Source organism: Varanus komodoensis, unplaced genomic scaffold (genome assembly GCF_004798865.1).
Source record: "Varanus komodoensis strain SLA01 unplaced genomic scaffold, ASM479886v1 scaffold11, whole genome shotgun sequence".
In the NCBI taxonomy this organism is placed as follows: domain Eukaryota; kingdom Metazoa; phylum Chordata; class Lepidosauria; order Squamata; family Varanidae; genus Varanus; species Varanus komodoensis.
This window is the reverse complement of record NW_025335317.1, coordinates 27,781,009-27,805,282: the sequence shown is the minus strand read 5'-3', so window position 1 is coordinate 27,805,282 and position 24,274 is coordinate 27,781,009. Positions and strand designations below refer to the sequence as shown.

At 39.3% G+C, this 24,274-nt stretch overlaps 1 protein-coding gene across 1 annotated transcript in view; it reads right to left on the bottom strand.

Annotated features, from left to right (window-relative positions):
- The window catches only part of DNTT (DNA nucleotidylexotransferase), a 136,617-nt gene that overhangs the window by 16,191 nt on the left and 96,152 nt on the right, over positions 1 to 24,274 (bottom strand). The window contains exons 11-12 of the mRNA XM_044420036.1: positions 6,818 to 7,078; positions 4,339 to 4,422 (exon numbers count right to left, since the gene is read on the bottom strand). Of these exons, the coding sequence (XP_044275971.1) occupies positions 4,339 to 4,422; positions 6,818 to 7,078 (345 nt within the window). The remainder of the gene's footprint in view (positions 1 to 4,338; positions 4,423 to 6,817; positions 7,079 to 24,274) is intronic.

Sequence of the window (24,274 nt, the reverse complement as noted above, 5' to 3'; positions counted from 1 at the left end):
GTTCGGTGTGTACCGCTGTCATTATTGCAGCATTGTGTGTGCTCTGCCACTACCTCTTGAAACGAACATGTGATTTCTGGACTTTCATTTTAAGACAAAGCCCAACCCCAGCCAGAATGCCACACACATGGCAATTTTACTCATCTCAACTTTAAGTGGATTCACATATCAGCCCTGTAAAAGTGACCCCTGAATTATGGATCTCCCACAATGAAAGTTGATGGCTGGACTGCTGAGTAAAATGCTTTAATGTAGACAACAATCACTGGTCATTCTTTTTTACGATGGAAGAAGAGCTGAGATTTAACACTCGATTTCTAAATCAAGGCAGGTGCAGGGAACAAATTTCCAGAGTCGAATGCATAATTGCTCTTCTGCCCAAAAAGATTAGAGTGGGGATAGCACTTAGTAAGTGAAAGAATGTGCATCTGTTTACAATGACTCAGTGTTTAATTGTAGTAATGACTATGTGAACAACACCAAACACGTTGGAAATCAATATTATAAACTCGGAATCTTTATGTTTACTTTATGGCTAATCTAGTCATTACTGCAGAAATCTAAAGCAAGCACTGCAGCTGTACCATGTTTAATTCATCAAGATGTTCTCTCAAGACTGACTGCCTCTCTGTTATAGCCACATAATTTTAGCACAGCATCTGCCAAACTTTAGTCTCTAGCATCTAGCTTTGTAAAGAACCATTAAAAGCCCCTCTTTAGTTGGCAAGTAAAACCACTTCTAGAATTTCTTTGTAATAAAAAAAACAAAGATGAAACAAAGCATTCACAGTTGCTATTGTGAAAACAACAGCCTTGAAAAATTAGAGTGGTTTATTACCACTCTATGCAAGCTGGATGCACAAAGGCAGTGCTGGCTCCAGGTCTTTGAAGCCCCGTGGGCAAGATACACCCCATGGGCCTCCTTTCACAGAAAGTCCATCTTCTCACTGTCATTGTTACCAGCTGCTACTGCTTCCGTCTCTTTCTCAGCATTGACAGACAAACCAAGAAAGTAGGCCATGGCATCTGCTGCTCCTCCCATTCACCATCACCTCCGTTAAGGCCAGAACAAGCTGCAGGTGGACATGCAGCTTCCAAAGATGAAGAGGAGATGCATGAGTGGGCACCCAGCCAGACCTACTCGTGATGCTGGCCCTGCACACCAGCCAAGACCTGAAGATCTCTCTGGGGAACTATTATGTATGATGTGGGGCATCCTGTCCCCCAGATGAAGTCCCTGTGCTGCTTGAAAATCACTACAGAAAATACAGAGGGAATGAGGAAGCTGTTTCTCAAACTTTGTGAGGAGTCAGGATTGGTAAGAAGCACTTGAGTGTAATCAAGTGACACTTTGTGTCCTCGCTGGTGGATAGCTACTGGAACTGTAGGAGAAGCTAGTCCTCTGCTTGGCTAGTCTCACAGTGAGCTGGACTTCATGCATGTCCCAGCCCGGGGTAGGAGAAAGAGAATATTTTCAGTTTGCTGCTGATTTTTAGTGGCAAACTGCTAAGGAAGCCTAAAGCATCCAAGTCTCACTTCTTATCACAGCTGGATTGCTCGTTTTAGGTTTCCAAAATAGGAAAATCACTTGGAAACAGGTTTACTTAGTGCTTGGGAGGGGGTTCCGATGTGAAATTTTGGTGACTTGGGGGCACAGAGGACACAGTGTGTTGAAAAAACTGCTTGTGGCCCATGATGCTTGCTTTGCCCACCACAAGTTTAGAAAGAACTAGTTACCCAAAAAGTAAGAATAATAATCACAGTGGATATTTTTAAACAGTGCTGGCAAAATAAGTGGTGGCCTGCTTCTACCCATGCATAAATAAAACTATATTTACAGCATAATACTATGCATGTTTACTCAGAACTAGATCCCACTAGGTGATGTAGTAACAGCTACCAACTTGGATGGATGTGAAATGGGATTAGACAAATTCATGCATCTACGCAGAGTTACATCCTTAATGTGTTGAATTAATTTACTGTGGCATAAGCACTGATCATCTGAGATTGTTCAAATAATGTTCAGTTCACATTACACTCATAACCAGGGGATGCTCAATGCCAACCTCTACACCACCTTTTACTCCAGAGCGATTTTGCCTCGTCTGGCCCACCATCAAAACCTTGTTTGGCATTACCTGAGCCCAAAAATTAAATATTGCTAATACAAACCAGGTTCCCTAAAACCTGTGGTGTGGAAATCCATTCAAAACATCCTTATAAATTAATATTTATGAATCAATCAATCTCCTTGGCTTACAAGAAAACCATGGTTTGTTTTTCTCATGATTTTCTTTGCTACCAAAGGGAAAATGCATCACAAAGCAAACTGCAGGAACAGAAGAAAGTGCAAAAAAGTCAACATAGAATGGGTTGTATTTGAATATATAGCATTTTAATTGTATAACCCAATGCATGTTTAGACGGACAAAGGGCCTACAACTCCTAGCATAGCCCAGGTACCAGGCTGACTGGGGCATGCTGTGAATGATGGACCTTTTTTCTGTCCAAAAGGACAGGATTGCACCTTTGGTAGAGCAATTACAGAACTTATTTTATAAAAAAAAAACTTGTCTAAAATCCTAGCTTCCATGAAGATATTATTAGATTATCCCTTGTGATTGAATCTTCTTCCATTTATTCAGCAAATAGTACTTTATAAGGTGACATCTGACACTGCAGAAACTCAATCTCCTAGAAGGGCACCCAGGTGTTCAGTTAAAATTATTTCTTTATTTTCATAAAATTTGTTCTATTTATTACGATCCCTAGGAAGAAAGAGGTAATATGAAACTACAAACAGTTGATAACAACAGAGCCAGGTCCAGGTTTAACAGGTCCTGGGCAAATTGCTCTTCAGTAGGTCCTGACACAGCTACTTGGCAGAAGCTGTCCTGAGACTTTTGTAAGGATGGGATACCAATCCAAAACGTACTAATGTTCACCACGGACCTTTAAGGTTCACCCTTATGGCTAATACAACATACATTAAAGAGTAACTTGTAAATACTGCTTTAAGCAAATACTGCTTTAAGAAATTTGTATATAAGAGTGCACCAAATATTCCATCGGTTAGTTATTTATGGGCTGCAGTTATAAATTGTTTGCCAAAACATTTTGAAGAACTAGTCACCACAGTTTTCCCTATCAGCCAGTGCTTCATTTACTCTTCTGGCAGGCTAGAGCTTCTCTTTTCCTCATTATGTATATGGGTGATCGGTGTACCTCAAGGATCAGATAATGAATGCAATGGCATAATGATACTATGATGCCAACTACATTTGGCTATGTCCTTCTGACATTACACAAGGGCAACATCCATTCAGAGTGAGACAACAGCTTCTGGATTAGGGAGATAACTAGCCAATAAGAGGTGATATGAACAAAAATTCGGTGAATAAAATAGTGAATGAAATTCAGCTTCATTCTGATATTTGCAAACAAGGTCTGCTTAGAGCAAGGGTAATGCTTCCTAAATAGCTTAATGTTTTCAAAGCAATTATTTCAACTTAGTCAAAGGAGGAGGATGTGTTGTTCTTGTTGCTGCAGTGGAGAAGACATGCATGAACATGAGTGACTGTTTTCAGATGAGGGCTACAAAAAAACCCAAGAGTGGCGCCCTGACTTCTTTACTACCCTGTTGTTACATTGTGTGGAAGCAACTGCTTTTGAGGCAGTGTTAAGGATGTTGTTTCTGCTTCTACCTAAACCTCATCTGTTCCACACTCCTGACTTCACTCCCTTTGCTCTCCTTCCTTATTCTTGACTTTTATTTCCCTGCTACTGTGATAGTAGTTACTTACAATGATTTGGAGTACATTTGAAAAAATGTGGCATTTCAAGACACAAAAAAAGAAAGAAAATATAGAAAAATTCCCCTAGAAGCAGGGGACCATGGAGAGCTGTCCACAGTGAAAGCATCAGGAAGCTATGAGCGCACTCCACCGTACTGCAGCGAACATTCCTAACAGTGACAACCATGAACTCTCAATGCTTCCTGACTAGGGACTTCACTTTCCCCCTTTCATCAAAAAATTAAAAAATGTTCTAGAAACAGAAAAAGTAAGGTGTCCTGTCTATCTAAAAACACAAACAACAATTATAGCTCATTTGCACTTTTCATATAGGGCTCCTTTCGTGAAATATCTTGATGTAAGTGCTAACTGACCTTCAATTAACATAGCAAGAAGAGATCTATTTGCTGTGGTTAGAGTTTTCTGCAAAAAGGAAGTTATTTTTTATATAACTGACAAATTGAAGGCAAAATGGACTGTACACAATATAAAGGAAGTCTGATAATTCCCACAATGACATTTGAGGTGGAAAAGACAATACCTTTGTTTTATCATATAAAGCGTGGTTATCCAACATCATTTTCTTTTCATGGGTGGCATATCTGCGCAGGTCACGTTCAAATTGCTGCACATATATAAAAGTCTCAGCGTTATGATAACAATGCAAAATAGGTTTCTAAATTCTAATAGGCTAAAAGGACACCCTTAAAGAAACTGAAGTGTTCTCAGTTTTAAGTATTAAAAAATATTCAGAGCATTGCCTTAGCAGGACTGGAGCTGAAACATACTTCACTGGCTTGAGGTTGATGCACACAAGTGTACTACTTGCAGTGGCTTTAAATTACAGGAACAAGAATGATCCCTTAAAGCTGGTATTAAGACAGAGTCACCATTTAAAAGCAAGTCTGTCAGGTCCCTATTACTGTACAGATAACATTAAGAAATATGAAATTGCAATCATACATTACCCTCTTCCCTATAATGAAGGTAGCCTGCCGTTCATACGAGTTCCATAATGGATGCTCACCCAGAGGGATTGTTTTTTGACATGCAAAATTGCATCACATTAGCTTTGTCTGTGACTGACTGCCTTGCTGATTGTTCTAGTTTTATAAGAGGAGATGGTTTAATTTAAAAACATACTGGACTCCATTTGCTTGTGACTCACACAATTTGTCTGAGTCAAAAAGCTTAGATGCCTACACTTTCTTAGTGATCACAAAAGTTTGCAAAGCTCTTGATAGAAGTGGAAGTTTGCCTAGAGGCATTGAAAAGACACCGTAGAAGGAACACACCACACACAGTGTTGTGTTCAGGCTCAGAAGGCAATCCAACAGGGGCCTAATCAGACATAATTCCCATTGATTTCAATGCTTCTTACTCCCAGCTAAGTGTATAGGATAGCAGTGTAAATGTCTGGGAGTCCCAACAGAGTGCATCCTGGTGCAACAAGGTCCACTGACCACCCCCCTGGCACCCATCAAGCCCCCTGCAGCTATCCTAATTTTTATTTTTATTGTTTCATAACAATAATTTAGAGGAAAAATCAGAAGCCAGGTTTCTTTCAAACTGAAATGCTAGCTTCCAGCACTGCTTTTATTTCCCCCTAATACCTCTGGAACCCAGAAAAACACGTGTATCAGACCAAAAAAAAAAAAAAAAAAGGAACTTGGCTGCAGGCTGGTGCTTTATTTCAAGGCTTTCTCAGTGCAAAAAAGGGGAAGGTGTTCAGAGGGGCCAGAGGAATGACAAGAGGAAGGAGAGAGAAAGGAAAGGACAGGAGGTGTGAGCATAATTTCATTTTGATATTTCAGCAAAGTTTGCCATTCTGAAGATGTGAAAATATTTTCACAAATGGTTTATTTTTCATTCTTCTTCAGAGTACTATATTATCTCCTGGATAGCCTAAAAATTAGTGAGTTGACTAAGACTACCCACTGAGCATCATAAGATCATCAGTGATTGTGCTGTGTGCTAAAAATATTTAAGAAATCACTGCAAAGCTCAGGTGCTAGGAAGTTTAGCCATTAATGTTGGAGGAAATACTAATTTGAAAATAAATTATACCTCTGGCACAGTGGAAATTTTTTAGGTTTAGAAGTTTTTTTTTCTTTTTGCAAATGAACCAACCATGCACTTTCCCATTCCCCAAATTATGGATAAGCTTATGAGAACATTTTCACATTTTTCTGTACAACCATGAAAACTAGAAACATGCAAGTTTGAAACAACAGCTGAGTTTCCTACAAAGATTTTAAGAGAATGGCGGCTCAAGAAGACAGTTTCCTTTAAAAATGCATCTCTAATTTCTAAGGTCTCCCAAGAAAAGCATCAAAACTAAATCTAAAATAACATTTAAATCAATAAGCAACCTGAAAGTTATAATTGGTATGTTATGTTTATGTAGCTGTACTGTTCAGGTTCCTGTTTTGTTTGATTTTATGGTCTGTCATATGTTGTACACTACCCTAAAATTTTATTAGATAAAGTGGGATATAAAATTATATGATTTAAAAGTCACCTTCAGTGTCTTCCTTCCCCTACCAAACATACATTCCATCCAGAAATGGTATAGCTTAGAAGTCCCTTTAAGACTCATTTCCAGAGTATGTTAAGAGCATCCAACTTGGTGTGCCTGGATATGGGGGGCAGCATGGACATAATTTCAGTTTGGAGGAAGTGTTGGCAGCTGCCATGGAGCATGTCAAGTCACAGCATGGCTGCTATGGCAAATCACAAATGTACCAGTGCAACATGCCACCTTTTCCAAAGATAGGTAAACTGGTTAGACTAAAAGAAAATGAACTTTCCTAGGCACCTGAGTACAAGGTAGTGTTGTGGATGTGATCCCCAAGACACTTGGTCTCTCACACATGCACTTTCTTCCTCAGAAACTGTCACCATGGTCCCCCAGTCTGAATCAGGACTGGAGGGAGCTGCCACAGTTCTCTGCTATGGTCCCAATCTGGACCCACATATGTGGGTTACCGTTCCAGAGAAGAGGAAATCAGGTTACTTACCCTAGATCCAGTCCATCCTAACAGAGCATAAGCATATTGTTCAAAGGGGCTCACAACCAGATCTACACGAATTGCTTTCCAGTCTTTCATTTCTTCCTTAGAAGTAGTAGACATAGTGGAACTGCCGTCATCCATTCTTTCCTTGGGTAATTTTAAAATGGCAAAGCATTTCTGAAAATGATCTAAAGCATCAACATTTCTGCTAGGCTGCTTTGTCTTTTCAAAAGTTGATTCAATCAGATCATAATATAAGAGCAGTCCCTAGGAAAAAAAATATAGTTTGCAGCCCATTATTTTAATGCATTAATAATCCCGTACATACATCTTACTCATAAAGCAGATAAAATACAGTGGTTTAGGACTCAAAATTAGAGACTATCAAACTGGAGCAAATAATAATTTGCCCAGGCATTACAACAAGGTTTAAGTTGGAATCATGCACTGCAGGGGCCTTTTGGTGTAGCTGGATTCTAAACCATTTCAGTCAGCGCTATTGAAAGGAACCGTATACATCAGGCAAAATAAACAACAACTTTCAATAGCAGCAGCACCACTTCCTAATCAACACTGACATTGTTGAGAGAAGCAGGGATGTATGAGAAATCCATTCTATTTTGTTTTTGAATCAGATTTTACTCAGTTTGCTTCTTCTGGACCAAACTCAGACTTGGATAAAATCTGCAACTGAAGTCAGCACACTTCCAAACCTGGCATACAATTCCAGTTTTTTGGAAAATGTGTTTGACAGCCTGCATCCACTTGAAAAAAGTGCATGAAAATGTGTATTTTTGGAAAATGCAACCAAACACACTTGCATCCATGGGAAAAGAGTGTGTACATTTCAAAAATATACATAACTGATGCATAATTTTGTTTTTCATGTGCAGGGAAAAATAACAAAGTTCACAGTCTGATATGAATTCAAATTGGAACATCTTGAGATGGAATCTGAAGAATTTTGTCAAGCATGATTTGCTGATTAATGGAAGGAATCACACCCATACCCATGTGGTTCCCCCTCTCTGATGCAGTGAATAGCATGTGATGTAAGAACTCTGTCTCTACTCCAGCGATCTAGGAAATAGGTCTTTAATAGCCTGACAGAAAAATCTGCATTTGTTATAACCAGGTAAAATGCTTTTTGGGAAATGATTAAAATATAATTCCTGTTTTTTGGGGGGTAGTAGATTTCTAGATATGAAAATATTAAGACCATCTGTTCAATCCAGAACGTAAGCCTTAAGTAAAAGCTTCCAGATTAATTGTTAGCATCAGTCTAGAAACATTGGTTCAATAATTCAGGTGCAATACAGCATTTCTCTACTGTAGTAGTAAGCAAGATGTGGTTCATTCTGGGCGGCAGGCAAACTAAAAGATCACGTTTGTGCAGCACATAGACTCTTGTCATGGAACTCCAGCTTTAAGTAACAAATAAGGTTAAAATTTATCATCACAGTTACATAGATCACTGTATAGTTACATGTAGTTAAGCACATTGATTTCAACAGGTTGAATCCCACTTAATTAACTGATACAGTCCTGGGTCTCTAGCCCTTATAAGCACAGAAAATTATATAGGCAAGATCTGTAACACAGAGATAACAAACAATAATTTTTAAAGCTCTCAAATTTGTAACACTTCCAGATAGCACAACCTCAAATCGATCTCTACTTTTAGTAGCAGACAGTCCAAAATTTCCCTCAAGATTTCTCATATTTGAGTTCAGAACAGACAATGTTAGCCACTACTATTCTGAAAGTGGTACATAGATGATGTTAAGTATAGGGTTGGATCCAGACAATCCATGCTTAGAATATGTCCACTAAAATCAGTGGGACTTAAATTAGTCATGACTAACTTCAATCCAACCGATTTCAGTATATCTACTGAAATAACTAAGAGTGCAATCCTATGCTCGTTTAAACAGGAAAAAAAATACTGGCTGGAGTATGCTGGAAGTTACAGGCCTCTTAGTTGCAGTCTAAATATGCATTGGACTGTGCTTTGGATATAATTAGATCCAACACACGTGGATTTCAAGATGCTCTATACTGTGTCATCTCCTGACACAATTTGATATTTACTCCCATTTTTTAAAAAAAAATCTGTTGAATTTTTGGCTTTTTGTGCTACCTCAGAATTTTATTTCTGAATATCATTTTTGCTACACATTGTATTGTTTGGATGCTTCTAGCAGTAGCATCTCATTGTTCTTGTTTCAGTTTTTAACTGCCACATCTTCTGTACACAACCAACTGAGATGATCCATTCATCACAACAAATCCATACTTCCAGTTTTGTGCTTCAGATCCATTCAGAGGACACATTGCTCCCTTTGGGTGACTCCACGTAATTATAAGCCCATTAAATAAGTTAGCAATCAAGCTTAGCCATGAAGCATTCTTTTCCCCTTGATGACTGAATAATACAAACTCAAGTGGATACAGTTTCAGAATTTGCAGTTGGTGCTGGGTAGAGAATATGATGAGAAGGGCATTTCAAGAATATACACCTTTAAGTTATTCCTATTGCCGTCTCACCAGTAAGAGGCTTAGCAATTTGTAAAGGTAAGTAGGAAGAACATATAAAGACAATCAACATGCAAATACCTACATCAATGTTTTTCTTTTCTAAAAATGCAATTAGGCAACTGTTACATGGGTGCTTACTTCAGCAAGCAATTGAAATCTGACTCAGAGTCAGAATGCCACTTTAAAATAATAATCAGGGCCTAGGAGGATATCCACTGGGACAACATTTCTGATTAACATAATTTGATGAGGCACTGGACAATACCCTTGATTCACATAATGTTGCTGAAACAGCATTTTTCTAGGTTGCAAACAGATCTTTTTAGCGAAAGACAGCAGTAAAAACAATGCCTGTAATCTGAACATGTTATGCAACAGAAAGCTAAAAATCACTCCATGTTCATTCTGATAGTATCTCTGGGCCAAAGCAGATTTTAATTCACATCCCCATCTAGCAGCTGTACCTTAAAAATAAATATAATATTCCAGAGCAGATGCAGGCCCCTCCCTCACAATACAGATATGAACCTTACTGCCTTGTCAGCACCACTGCAAATTTTCACATACGGGGTGGGAAAAATGAAGAAGTCTATGCACACTCAGCTGGCTTTCCAATGGCAGAATGGAAGAGAATGCGCCTAGGTTTCCCCATAGAACGTTCTGTCCAGTGCACAAAGCTCAAAGCAGAGGCTGGGTTGCTAGAGCAGGGACAACCAATGCATGACCTTTCTACCATCTCCATGCAGTTTTTAAACATATGGAGAATCATTTCTAAGTAGGGTTAAGGCCTGAAGAAAAAAAACAGGAAGTTTTTGAGAAGAGGATGATTTGTCTTGTTTCGGCATCCTGTTCCTTCAAAGCATACTGCAATATCTATAGTTCTGTTTCTCAGTTCCAACTCTCAGGCGGTCTTTGTATCCTGTTGAAGCAACAGTTTCCCCCTCATGCACACCTTCTAGTGAGGCATGAAGCCTTCACCCCATACTTGGTCCAGAAATAAGGCATTTCAAGTGCCATGCTTCTTGCTCCAGTTTCTCCATTGCAGTGGCTTATCCTTCAAGGTACAGTCAAAGGACCAATTGATGCTTCCAAAAAGTTCCTAGTAGAAGTCAAACCCCTAAGCAACAGACATTCACCCAAGAAATCCAGAATGCCATTTGGGGTCCAGAATTAATTAGAAGAGTTTTTGGGGTTAGATTTTATACATTCATTCATTCATTCATTCATTCATATTGCGATTTATATCCTGCCTTTTTCCTACAAAGGGCTCATGGCAGCTTACATGATCTCTCCTCCTCCATCTTATCCCCACAACAACAACCCTGTGAGGTAGGTTGGGCTGAGAGTCTGTGACTGGTCCAAAGTCACCCAGTTGGCTCCATGGCTGAGTGGGGACTAGAATCCAGATCCTCTGAGTCCCAGTCCCATGCTCTTCACCACTACACCACACTGGCTCAACACATGTTCTTTGAGGTTTAGCTGGTATTGCAGAGTTGGGTCCAGGTGCTGCTAATTCAGTCATGTAGACAAGTCAATCCACAAGGTGAATAGGCTTGTGGGGATGAAATTCTGTATTAATAATAAGGTATAATAAAGCAGCTGATAATTTCCTTCCAGAAGAACTGCTTGCACTAGGAGGATTCAGTACATCTAAAGAAAGATGTGATATTTACTGGAAGACCAAATCAGTGAACCTGAAGCAATTTATGACATTGTTGGTGGAAGCTCAAGCTAGAAGTCTCCCTTCCTGCAGCTAGAAGACCAACACAGAGAAGGAAAACTCCAAGCATAACAGAGCCTGATCATCATATTGAGGAGAAAATGAAAAAGAGTGGGTGGCAGGAGGTTCAAAATGCTGGTACAGTTCTAAGCTTGCTGCCATCCTTAAGTCAACTTTTCATTTATTAGAAAGTGCATAACAAAAAGAGGACTGTATCTGAAGCAGAAACCCCTTAGGACTGTTGATGATCCTAAGCAGATCTTACTTCATGGCTCCCCTTCCACCACATAAGGCAGAGATGAGGAAGTGCAAAGGTAGAATTCCAACTGGTCCTCAGGGGCACATTTAATTTGTGGATGGGGTCAAGGTCAAAACAGACATGGCCAAAATGTTATCTTACCAAATTTAGTACTACTCAGGAGTAAGCATATATCTTCTGCATGTCTACTCAGAAGTACACATAACAAGCTTCAGGAGTATGCAGGATGGAATCATACCATGGGCCTCACCCTTTCTCCTTGGCAGGGAAAAGCTCTTATCTCTGATCAGCAGCTGATCAGAAATGAGAACTTTTCCATGCTGAGCATGGAGAAAGGGAGCTTTTAGTCAGAGACGAGAACTGTTCCCTGCTGGGAGTGGGAGTTGTCACCTCTGGAAGAAGGCCAGATGGAGAACCCCTGTGAGCTGCACCAGAGGCTTCCCATTTCTTATATAATGGAATATGTAAAAAATAGGCTATAATATGAAGATTAGAATTAAGGGACAGGCTAGCTGACAGTAAACTAGACTCTTTCTGCATTGGCCACTTGGTTCTAGAGCCTTGCATTCGGTTCTTCATTTCAACTGCTGTGGCAAACATAAGCATATTAACCCAGCCAAGACATATGATTAACAGCTGATATATACTTCAGATCATGTCCTGTTTAAGTTCACACCAACTATATTTTGTACTTGTACAACAAAAAAGAGTCTAGTGGGACATCACTTATCCTTTATAACATCTGAGAGCATGCCAGTGCGTAACCAATGTAAGATGGCAATATTCCAGTAACTAAGGATATTGCCCAGTTTAGACTAGCTGAGGATTTGTCCTAGCATCTCCTTCTAGCATAGCTTGACAAGGGGCAAATGTATCCATCTTTAGACTGCTACTAAATTAGTCAAACTGAGTAAGACTAATTGTTTCACATAGCAGGAAACCACTGTTTTAGCAATAGGAACAGGACAAAATTATTAGCCTGGAAAAATTACAAATGGCATAATTTTAGGGTCCATATAATGTGACAGCTTAAACTGTCATGTAAGTGTTCTATTTCAGTGAGCAAGGTGCAGTTTTGCCCAAAGCTGATTATGATGCTCCCGTATTTTGAGAGTGGGTGGGGAAAATATTGTCAACAACAAAGTGATTAAGATGACCAAATAAGAGAAGCTCTTTGTTATCACTGGATATTCAAACCAGTCATTCAATTAGGTATGAAGCCTCTTCTCCTTCCACCCACTCCAAGAAGAATTTAAAAAATCTGTTCTGATTTAAGACAGGGCAATTTACTGTCAGTGTGGTATAGCATTTAATTGGGTCAAGGCAGTGAAGGGCAGCATGATGGGAATATATAAACAATATCATGGGGAATAATACATTAGCCACAACTTTTATGAAATAAGATTAATGGAGGCACAGAAAATGGTAGGGAGGGGGCTCAGCTCTCTCAAGTTACATTCTCCTCAGAGAGATTCTGGGCAGCAGGGCAGATTATTTGCAGTTTCAAAGTTATTTACAGAAGAAAGGCAGAGAGTGAGAACCAGCCTGCCTTGGAAAAGGAGGAAGGTGTTTCTGAACTGGGGGCAGAGGAGGAGATTGAGGGAGTTCCTTGACCCTGGAAGGAGATGAATGACAAAGCAAGTGGGACAAGAAGTGTCCCATGGGGCTGCCCTTGAAGATAGTCTGGATACTTCAGTTGGTGCAAAACATAGCAGTCAGGCTTTTAATGGGGACCAATAGATGCGATCATATGACACAGATGTGGCATCATCTGCACTGACTACCAATTGAAATCTGTACCCAATTTAAGGTGCTAACAATGCAGCATAAAGCCCTAAACTATTTAGGGCCTGGGTATCTGAAGGAGAATACCCTTCTGTATACACCTGCCTGACCCCCAAGATCTTTCTCTGAGGTCCTTCTTCAGGAGCTCTCTTTGAAGGAGACCAGAAGAGGGGCTACATGGAGAAGGACCTTTTCTGTGGTAGCCCCTCCCGGCTCTGGAACCTGCTCCTCAGAGAGATGCCCCAAACCCTTTTTATTTTCCCTATATTTTAAGGTGTAATGATGTTTTAATTGGCTTTATTGTGTATGTATATTCTATATGAGCTGCTTATTGCATTGCTGTCCTTAGATCCTTGCTATTGGATGAGATATAAATGTTTTAAATAAATAATACAAACTGTGCTTCTAAGGTTTCATCTCAGTATGCTAGAGAAGAAAAGTAGGAAAAAGCTGCTTTCAAAACCGCTGTGTAATTTCCTCATTCTGGCCCACATGTCAGGAGTCCCAGTGGTGGATAACAGGGTTGGAGGCTCACTAGAGCATAGACTGCTAACACAAACTCCTTTTCCACCACCTAGGATGTGTCCATTTCACTGCCCCTATACTTGGTCAGTTTTGGCATCCCATCCCCAGGATCCCTTATGGAGATCACTGCCATGAGGTGGGTGCAGGGGGCACAGTCCTGCTCCCCCTCACACTGACTCCAGCCCAACACCTACAATGCCTCCCTCACTGTGACATAAACATTACTGCTGAAGCAACAACGAGAATGTACAAACAGCTCCAAGCAAAAGCAAGACAACCTTGCAGAGAGGAAGGCAAAGAACCTGCACACATTTGCCAACCATTTTGCAAGTCAAAATTCCTTCCCAGCCCTGTTAACTAGCAACTGAGCTCTGCTCACTGCAAGACGCATTGCTACCAGAAGAGGAGTCATGGATGCTGGAGGCCACTGCATGGGTGCAGCTCTGTAGGCAGCCTTCCTTGTAAAGTTCAGCAGACTCATTTCTAGGTGGTGCATTTTTTGTGTGTGTGGGAGAGGGGGGCATAGTTTGGGAAAGGATTTATTAGTGCTAAGTGGCAAAGAGGATGTGAAAGGCCAGCCAGAGGAAGGGAAATGCAGCAACCTGCTCCATTCACCTATGAAGACACTGTGTTAACTTACATAATGGGCTATGTAAAGGTTGAGTTAACAAACACCAAGGATTATATCACTGGTGATGCTTGTTTGTTTGTTTCATAAGTAAAAGAGGATGTTAAGGATACAGTGAACAAAGGGACACCAAGGGTTTAAAGGAAACAAAGCAGTTCATGCTATAAGTAAAAACAAGCACATTGCTTCTTTTCTCAAAATCTTAGTTTCAATCTTGCATCATGACAACACCATACAAAAAACCCAGACAAACAGACCAGGTTTAAAAACAAATAAGAGCACATTACATTGTAACCATAGCTTGCATTTAGGTACCAATGTGCTGATAAAAATGCATGACCTCTCATTGAAGTCAATGAGAATAAGTCCTCAACTTTTAAAAATCTTTTAATGGACTTTTTTTCCATAAACTTATGAAAATCTTTGAAAACACTTTCTGAATGGTCAGATTACATTCTAAGACAGGGCAAGCACAAGAGGAATTTCCAGATCCTAGAGGGACAGGGATTTGTCGCAGAGACAGAGAAAAAGGCCCGGAAACGACTCATGCTGGGCTGTAATGCAATGGGAGAATCAGAATTTAGGTCTAAGTTACACTTCTGGTGGCTGGCCGGCCAGCCAACTGAAGTGTGCACAACAGTGTTTCTTTTCCTCCAGGGCTGTTTTCATCCTTTGCCATCAAGCACTTAAGGAAAAGAAGAAAAATAGCCAATACAATTTTAAGTGCTTCAAAAAATAAAGGGTAACCTAGGGTAGATACATTTTCAGATCACTAAGTTATTTCTTCATTTCACCCTTTAGCAAGAAGCACCCACTCCTGTTGTACTCATTCTGTAACTGCAGAATAAACAAACTTTTACTACATACTGTAGGCAAACAAACATGCTTATTTCCTGCTGGCTGGGTAGAAAGCACAATCAAAACTGAAAAGCAGAATCAAGGAAAGCCCAAGGGTTAGGGTCTAACACTAGCCCTTACTATGAGGTTGTAATATTTAACTTTTCAAGGACTATGCTATTATGCAGGATGGGTTTTCTGTTTGCTTTCCAAGATTGCTTAATTAATTACTGGGTGACTATGATCATGAAAAATCCACTGTCAGTCTGGGATTGAGCAGACTTTTCAGAGCTATTCCAGATGAGGCTTTTGTTGCACATTCACCCTCCCCTGTTTTCTTAATGTTTCAGATGAGACTATTAAATTATTCCTGATATTGAAACAAACTATAATCCTTTTATTGGAGTCTGTCACTATCTGTCATCTCACAAATTAAAAAGATAATTTTCCAAAAATTACCCCAGAGGGTAAATCTGTAGAGTACACCCATTTGCCTCATCCTGGCTACAGGGTTGTGAAAATGAAGGGGAAAGTCATCACTCCTTTTGGCCTTGTCCCTATATATTAACTGTAGGGGCCTGGTCCAGCCATAGTGCCTCACTTTAGAATCAAGGTTACTTAAGAAGAAATGCAATTACCTGGGGCAAAGATGATATACTTTTTCTTAAATGCAATGATGAAATATGGAAGCAGAATACAAAGAAGTGAAAGAAAGCTTACACATCCTTCTCTGCAGCCATACTGGTTCTCCTAATCCATGAAGGGATGCCCTGGGGCTTCCAGAGTTGCCTGGGCAAATGACACACACATTTATTTTCCAAGGCTAGTAACAAAGACCATATCGTGCCTACTACTGAGGAGTCTGGCAGCACACACAGATTCTAACCCCTGCTCCTTGGGAAATGGGGGTGGGTGCAAAGCTACTTCGGCAAAAGCAGCCCTATCTACAGAATTATTGGGAAAGACAAGTTCAGGACGATTGTCTCCATAGCTCTTTCAAACAAGCTGAAAACTTGAAAGTCTTGGAATGGCTTCAAGAATCTGCTCTGGCTTTTGGGCACTGGGAAAGTTCACTGCGCTCTCTGTTGAACCCCAATCATCCACTTGCCATTCTTCGGCAATATAAATAAATAAATAAGGACTGTGGTAAATTCAAAACTGAGATGGTAAATTTCAACACAGTTCCAGCAAATTATTTTTAAAATTATTTTTATTTAGTTATTTAGTTAGTTGCATGGTTTTTTTGTTTGCATTGACGCAAAGGATAAGAACTGGGACCTCAAGCATGTTTTCTCATGTGTCTGTTCCAAGTTTTGCATAGCACACATCAATAAACCCAAAATAAATGCATTGCAGATGTTGCTCTGTTCCCCAGTCTGATGCTCCTAGATGTGCTAGACTAAATTTGGTCAGGGTAGGCTGGCTGGGGATTCTGTAAATTGTAATCTAGCACATCTGAAGGGAACCAGGTTTAGGAAAGAATTACAGAGCTTGTTTACTGTGAATATGTGTAATATGGGTAAGATCAGTAGGTAGAAGAATTTCCCATAACTTCAGTCTTAACAAAAGGAGGAAATATGAACAGTGGGAACAGGAGAAACTTTTCTGGGATTGATACTCCTTCATTCTGTTTGTCCAGGCACACAATTCTTTCTTAGATAAAGTTCAAGGAAACAGCCATTGTATTAGTGAACATTTAAATTAAACTTTAAGGAAGTAAATCCAAGAATTTGAAAATATTGACAAATCCAGATCACAACAGAACCCAATTTTTAATTATCTGACTTCCATGTGCAGTCATGGTTTGGAGGATAGGGTAGAAGGCACTGAGACCCAGAATTATATATGTGGGTGATATCAGTGTATCACTGGCATAGCACATTTCTGCAAGACCTCAGAACAGTACAAAATGTGCTAAAAAGGTCATCTTCCTGAAAATTAGAATCTCCTCTCCTCTCCTCTGGGAGTTTCTTGCCCTTATTGCTGCCTGCTGTATAAAACTGCTGGGGACAAGAATGTGGTGGAGGCAACTAGCCAGGGCTCCCCTGGCTAGTTGCCTCCACCACAAGAATCTCAGCTAGAATAAATTATGCAAAATATAAAACTGCTAGATTTCTAGAGTTTGAAAAATTAGGGAAATTAGACAAATTTATCCCATGTGCAATAGTGATCAGTTTGCTGAATTCACCTTTCCGTGTGGTTGAATATTATTTAAGCACAGAATATAGGTAGCCCTAAAGATCATACCTGTGTACCAATGATTTTACAAGATTAAATCATATTTTTATAGATGAACAATCAGGTTGAAGTTCAGAGATCTCAAGAGTTCCATGGAAACACATTTAGCTGAAATTGTTTTCAGAGTTCTTTGAAGACAATAGCTAAAAGTCTATAGATTTTCAATAGGATTCAAGGTATTGATCTGGAACCGAAATACTAAGCTTACAAAATCAAAGATGTTATCCAGACAGAAAACTTCTACTGACTTTTAATGTTCATTAATTCTGACATTATGCTCCATATTTCCATTCAGAGCAAACATGTTACACATAGTAGAAAAGGACAAATCAATGTCGCCTTGGAGGAATGGAACCTAGAAAACCAGAGCCAGGAATAACTACATGGTAATACACATTAAAATAGCAAGACTACAGAGTGATTCCATGGGGCATCATTTTCTCTGCTCCTTCCCCAGTTTATACCTCACTTTATTGAAATATACAGAGTGTAGGTACTAGTGTAATGGAACAGATTTATTGGTCTGCCCACAGTCCACATCTGAAAGTGGCCATCTATAAGCAGATCATAACTGTTGTCTGTCCACAGCATCCATACCAAGGGTACACTGACTGTGAACATAAAGATTCTATCCAGGAGATTAATAGCTGTGGATAAGGCTGTAATGGAAAGTCAGTTATGTGCTCTGGTTTCTACTAGGAACAGGTGCAGCTTCTTATGAATTAGCTTAGGGTACAAGCCAATGGTCCCTGTGTCAGATGCACATAAGCCTCTGAACTCGGAAAGTTGAGAGTATCCAATGGGCAGGGTAAGGCATAATGACCACCATGCCTTGCACCACACATTTTTATCAAGATGGCCATTTTGGCCTTCTAGATAAAGTATCAGGGGAGAGAGGGAAGGAAGTCAAAGTGGCAGTTAGAAAAAGCACACTGAAACAGCCCCAGCCTCTTCCCCAGTCCTGGATTAAAGCAACTGGAGGCCCTGGGCTAGGAGACCTTAAAAGACCCATACTTAATGGCATCTGATAATGAGAAATAAAACCTCATTTTCTTCCTTATCTACTGAATGAAAGTAGAACATTGCTAAAAAAAATTTGCATTGATAAAGATGTTGTTTATAAATTTGTAACCTTTAATAAGTTTACAAAAGTAATGAATTACTGAGGGCATTCACACAGAACATTCGTAGAGGAATCATAGCTATGTTGTAACATCACACTTTATACAAAGTGAGAACAGTCTATTTAAAGCCTTTTTTGGGCCGGGGGGATGCAAACTTACCAATTACATCATTAAAATCAGTAAATTGCCATTTATCATTTTCTATGCAGAGAATGCTTAGATCAGACAACCAATCTTGGGATACTGTTGACCGTAGATCATTGTTTAAGAGCCTTTTTAGCATAGAAAATTATATTTTGCCTAGGCACACCCCTCATTTTTATCATTACAAATGAAATCTAATGAACAGTAATTTTTAAAAAATTGTCAGGATACTTAGCTCCTCCATCCCCCAGATTATGAAGCTCTGGGCTGCAGCCTACTCAGCCCACATAATAAATCTGGAACTGCTCTTCCCCTCCACACCCCCTGGCATGCCCCCTTTATCTTTACTGTTGTGGGGGGTTTTTTCTGTACCAGCTGTAGAGGTGGAGTCTTGGCCTACAGAGTCCCACTACTGAGGTCACAGGACCTCAGTTCTGAGTTTCTGAAAAATCCCATGGTGCCCTAGATGATATTGGAAGACTACAGAATTGCACCCTTCATGTATCTATTCTAGCATAAAGCACAAGGGGTTTTTCTTTCTCCCACACTGCCTCTGAGTGACAGATGGCTCATCCTGGAAATATTAGTACACCGTTCCTCACAGTGCCATAGCATGCCTTTTACTACAGATACACCAAGTTTTTGTGAGTCTGTCTAAGAATGGAGATGATTTGGGCAAAATAGTTTAAATATAGCAGGAATTAAGATGGCTTGAAAATGGAAAGATAAAATTAGCATTTGCACTGTTCTATTGCTTTGATTATTGTATTATTAATTTTTAGATGACTGTAGACCATTTAGGAGTTTCTGGGTAAGGAGCAAAGTGATTTATTATTTTGTAAATGTATTAAAATGTTTTGGAAATATGGAACACAAAATTTTGGGGGTCACAAAGTTTGAAATGCAATGACAGGAGTGATGGGCTGGTCAATGGTGAAAAGAAAGCTCCTAATAATTTGTTACAAAATAATAAGAAAAACCCAGAGATAGCATATGGTTGTGGATGCAATTTGAAGGAGGAGACTGCTACTGGAGAAGAGTTCATTAAAGAGGTACGGTTTTATGGATCATAAATAAACTCAATTTTTAAACTCTCATCAGAAGATCCTCAGTGGGGGGAGTGATTGTGACTGTGTTGGGCTAAGGATGGAGATTGTGCTGAAAAATAGTTGGGAAAAATAACTTTGAAACTTAAAGCTAATTAAAGAGACTTTGTCTTACAGACTGTAAAGGTTTCAGCAGTTAAATTTAATTAGATTCAGCACAGCTCCAGCATAAGATTACACGGTCAACAATACTAACAGGATTGGCTTGTGATTTGTGGATGAAAGTAAAAGTTTCATTTTCAATGGTTTAAAGAGTTCAGTGGAACTGAATCTGAAAATAAGCAAAATATACATACAGATTTATATGGATACTTTAAAATCTATAAACAACGGAAATTGTGATAAGCTACATTCCTGAGTATTTGATAAGGACTGTTGTGTCTAAGGGGAAAAAATAATAACAAAGAAGGCATTGAGAGCTCCCTCTGCCGCACAAATTATGTATAATTGCTTTAAGTTGGTGAAATAAAACTCAGTAATTTGGTATGGACATATAGCTCCATCTGCTGGAGGAATATTGATTTTTTTAAAAAAATTGGTGGAATAGAAATATAGAAACAGAGCAAGTCAGAAGGGGTCTCCCGGGCTATCTAGTCTGACCTCCGGCACCAGCCGGCTCCACTTATGACATGCCCATGAATAAAGCTCAAAGAATAAGTGATTTAATTGGACTTTGAATATTGTTGTTGATGCCACAAAGAAAGCCCCACTCTGTCTGGACATGTGAAATAAGAAGACCATCAGATCTGAGCCTAACTAGAGCTACTAGATTAACACATACAGAGAGTGAAGAAAAATTGGAGGGGGCCTCAGAAGCAATGGCTGAAGACCATTGAGAAGATTTAAGAAGATTCTGGACTCAAGTATGGAAGAATGGAAAGATAATTCTCAGGAATTTTAAACAGAGAGCAGTTAAAACAGGATATTGATGACCAAACAAAGGCTATTAATCAGATAAAAATTGAAAATCAGAATGCTTTTACAAAACTGATGAATCAAATGAAGGGGTTGGATAAGAAATTTCGGGGGGGGGGGAGGAACCAGAAGCATTGGCTAAAGCAAATACAATGGATATAATTTCCCATTCTGAAAGAATAACAGAGCTAGAAAAAAAGGTGATTGATTTAAAGGACAGAGATCATAGACCAAACTTATGATAGAGAAATATACCAGAACGATCGTCAATGGAAGAAAAGCAACTCAGGAGTGACGTGCTTGAATGTTTTAAAGAATTGATGCCAGATGAAAAATGGGAAGAAGGTGATATAGAGAGAATACATTGCACTGGTCCCCAATTCCGGGCTAGACTAACTCTGAGAGATGTATTGATAAGATTTTCTAAGTTTTATAAGAAGGAACTGCTGATGAGAAAGAAGAGAGAAAATTCAGGTCAACTAAAGTTTAAGGAGGGACCCATTCAAGTGTTTCAAGATTTATGTTTCCAGACTATTTTGTTCAGATGCTTGTTGCAAGCATTCGAGATTATTTTGTTCAAGAATAATATTAAGTAAACTTGGGGATATTCAGTGTATATAAGAATCTGATATAATGGAAAACATCACAGAACTGAGTTGTTGAAACAAGCTTTAAAACTGGCACATGAAGGGGCCTGGTAGATAAAGGGCAGTGGAAAGAAATTGAGAAGATGGATCAAAATATAAGTTAAGACAATGAAGAAGCAGTTCTTGCAGTAATATGAAAACTTCCCCAGGATGAAAAAGAAACAGAGGTGCAGCAAGAGGCACTGGGGGGGTGGGGTCTTTTTCTGATTTAGACTATTAAATAAGTTGAAGAAAAGGCTTCCTATTTAAAAGTTAGGAGGTAGAAGACAATTTATACTTTATGTTTGGGGGGTAATTATTAGACAAGGTTTACTATATAAGATTAAAAGATAAGTATTAGTTTATAAGTAAGATGGAAGAATCTATAAATAGGGTAAGAGTACTAATTTTGAATCACTTAAATATGATATTACATGAAATTTGAACATGTGAAGTATAAATGGGAAAGATAGCATCAAGAATTTAAAGAACGAGAAACTGAAGGACAGGTTAAAATAATAGGGGTATAGAGGCAATTGGAAGTGGATATTAATCAGCTGCGCCCCTACCTGGAGTACGACTGCCTGGCGACGGTGACACACGCACTGGTGACTTCCCGCCTAGACTTCTGTAACGCGCTTTACGTGGGGCTTCCCCTGAAGACAGTCTGAACACTTCAATTGGTGCAAAATAGAGCTGCCGGGTTGCTGACGGAGCGTTATGCTCACATGACTCCAGTCCTCCGTCAGCTTCACTGGCTTCCCATTGAAGCCCGGGCCCAATTCAAGGTGTTGATTATGACCTATAAAGCCCTAAACGGCTTGGATCCTGGCTACCTGAACGAGCGCTTACGTCCGTATATGCCCGACCGCCCTTTAAGATCTGCGGGAGAGTCCCTTCTCCGGGAACCCTCCATGAAAGAAATTAGGAGAGTAAGTACCTGGAGGAGGGCTTTCTCTGTGGTGGCGCCCAACCTATGGAATTCACTCCCCAAAGAGGTCCGCCTGGCACCGTCGTTACTGGTTTTTCGGCGCCAGGTAAAGACCTTTTTATTTAAACACCATTTTAATTGTTAAAACATATGATCTGGCCAGGGCAACTTCTTCTTCCTTCTCTTTCTCCTCCTATATTTTTATTTACTTAATTTATACTGATAATTTTAATCTTATATTTGTAAATCAATGTATTTTTTGTATTTTTGTATTTAATGGTAATTTATTATGTGCTATTGTATTTCAATGTATTTTATCATGTTGTAAGCCGCCCCGAGGTTTCGGCAAGGGCCGGCATAGAAATGTAATAATAATAATAATAATAATAATAATAATAATAATAATAATAATAATAATAATAATAATAAACGTTGGATGGACTGGTCATTTCTTCCCACTGCTTTTTCTGTGAAGATGGAAATACTGCCCAAAACAATGGTATTCTGGAGGAAAGGGTGGTAGTTTTTCTGTAAGGGTGGGGTTTCAAGGGCTGGGATTAAGGTATTTTTTTTTCTTTGCTGGTTTTTGTTTGTTTGTTTGTTTAAGTATATTTGTGGGTGTGCACAAGGGACCAACAAGGATATGTGTTTTAAGTTTGAAATGATTAAAATTGGACAAGTATTATCTTTGAATGTTAAAGACTTGGGGAATATGATTAAAAGGAAAAATTTGAAGCTATAATAAATAAAAATAAAGCAGATACTGTATTTTTGCAAGAGACACATCAAAGAAAAGAAAGGGTTAATACGTTAAAGTGTCGTGAGGGGGGTCTCACGTTTCAATTAACTCACACAGCAGGCCGTATATCAGCTATAAACTGTTATTGCTACTTTCTACAAGATTTACGACATAACTGATAAGCTCCACTAACAAGCTTCCTACCAGCTACAGTTGCCGCTTCTTTCTGAGTTTTCTACAAAAGCATCACGTGGTATCAAACCTTCCTGTCTCGTCTTTCCGCCAAGGGCTGACAAACCCCCGTTCCTTCATCATAATTGGGTCTGTCGTGTCAAGGCTCTTCTATTTCGGGCGGATGCTAATTCTTCCGCTGAACCCTGTCCAGCAGCTTCAGGGTCCGGAGCCAGGGGGGCATCAGGCAGTCCAGAGCTAGAATCAGAGGGAGCTACTCTCTCAGACGCTTCCCCCTCGGTCTGCGGGGGGGGGGGGGTTGCGTGCTCAGGGACCAAGGGATGAGGTGGAGGAGAGGTTTCTTGCTCAGCAGCCTGAGAGTCAGGCTGTGTATGGGCCGTCTGAGCATTGGTTCTCAAATATAAGTCTCCGTGGTCAAATGCCAAACTCTCACTGCCAGGTCCTGTCTCTTCCTCTCGAGTACACGTCTCAGCCGAGACGTCAGGCATGACATAAAGGAAGCATGGTTGAATATTTATGAGAAAGCAAATGGAAGTTCTACGTCAAGGGGTGTGGAAATTATTATATCTAAATAGCTAAATTTAAACTAAATAAAATAAATAAGATGAAAAAGGTAGATTTTTGATAATACAGGGAAAGTTGAGAGGAAACAGCTATACATTAATTAAGAGAACTCTACTTTAATTTTCATTTCTTTGAATGAAAATCAGATGGCTTTCTTTAAAAAAAGTGTTTAAAGAATTGGAAGAAATAAGAAAGGGATTTGTAATAATGGCTGGGGATATTTATATGGTAATAGGTAAAGTGAAAGATAAATCAAATCCTAGTAAAGAAGAAAGAAGATATAGCACTACAATTTTGACTAAAATGGTAAATAAAACTGATTTGAAAGATGTATGGAGAAAGAGAAATGAAAAAGGGTATACATTTTATTCTTCGCTTCATAAGACTTATTCAAGGATTGATTAAATATTTGTGTCTAATGATTTGTTATCTAGAGTGTGTAATGCAGATATAGGTTTGCTAAAAGTGACAGATCATATTTTGGTAACTATGGCTCTTAAAATTAAATGTGATTATAAAGACGTTAAAAGAGGGAAAATGGATGTATACATTTTGCAATACAAAGATAATAGATAGAATGGAAAAAATACAA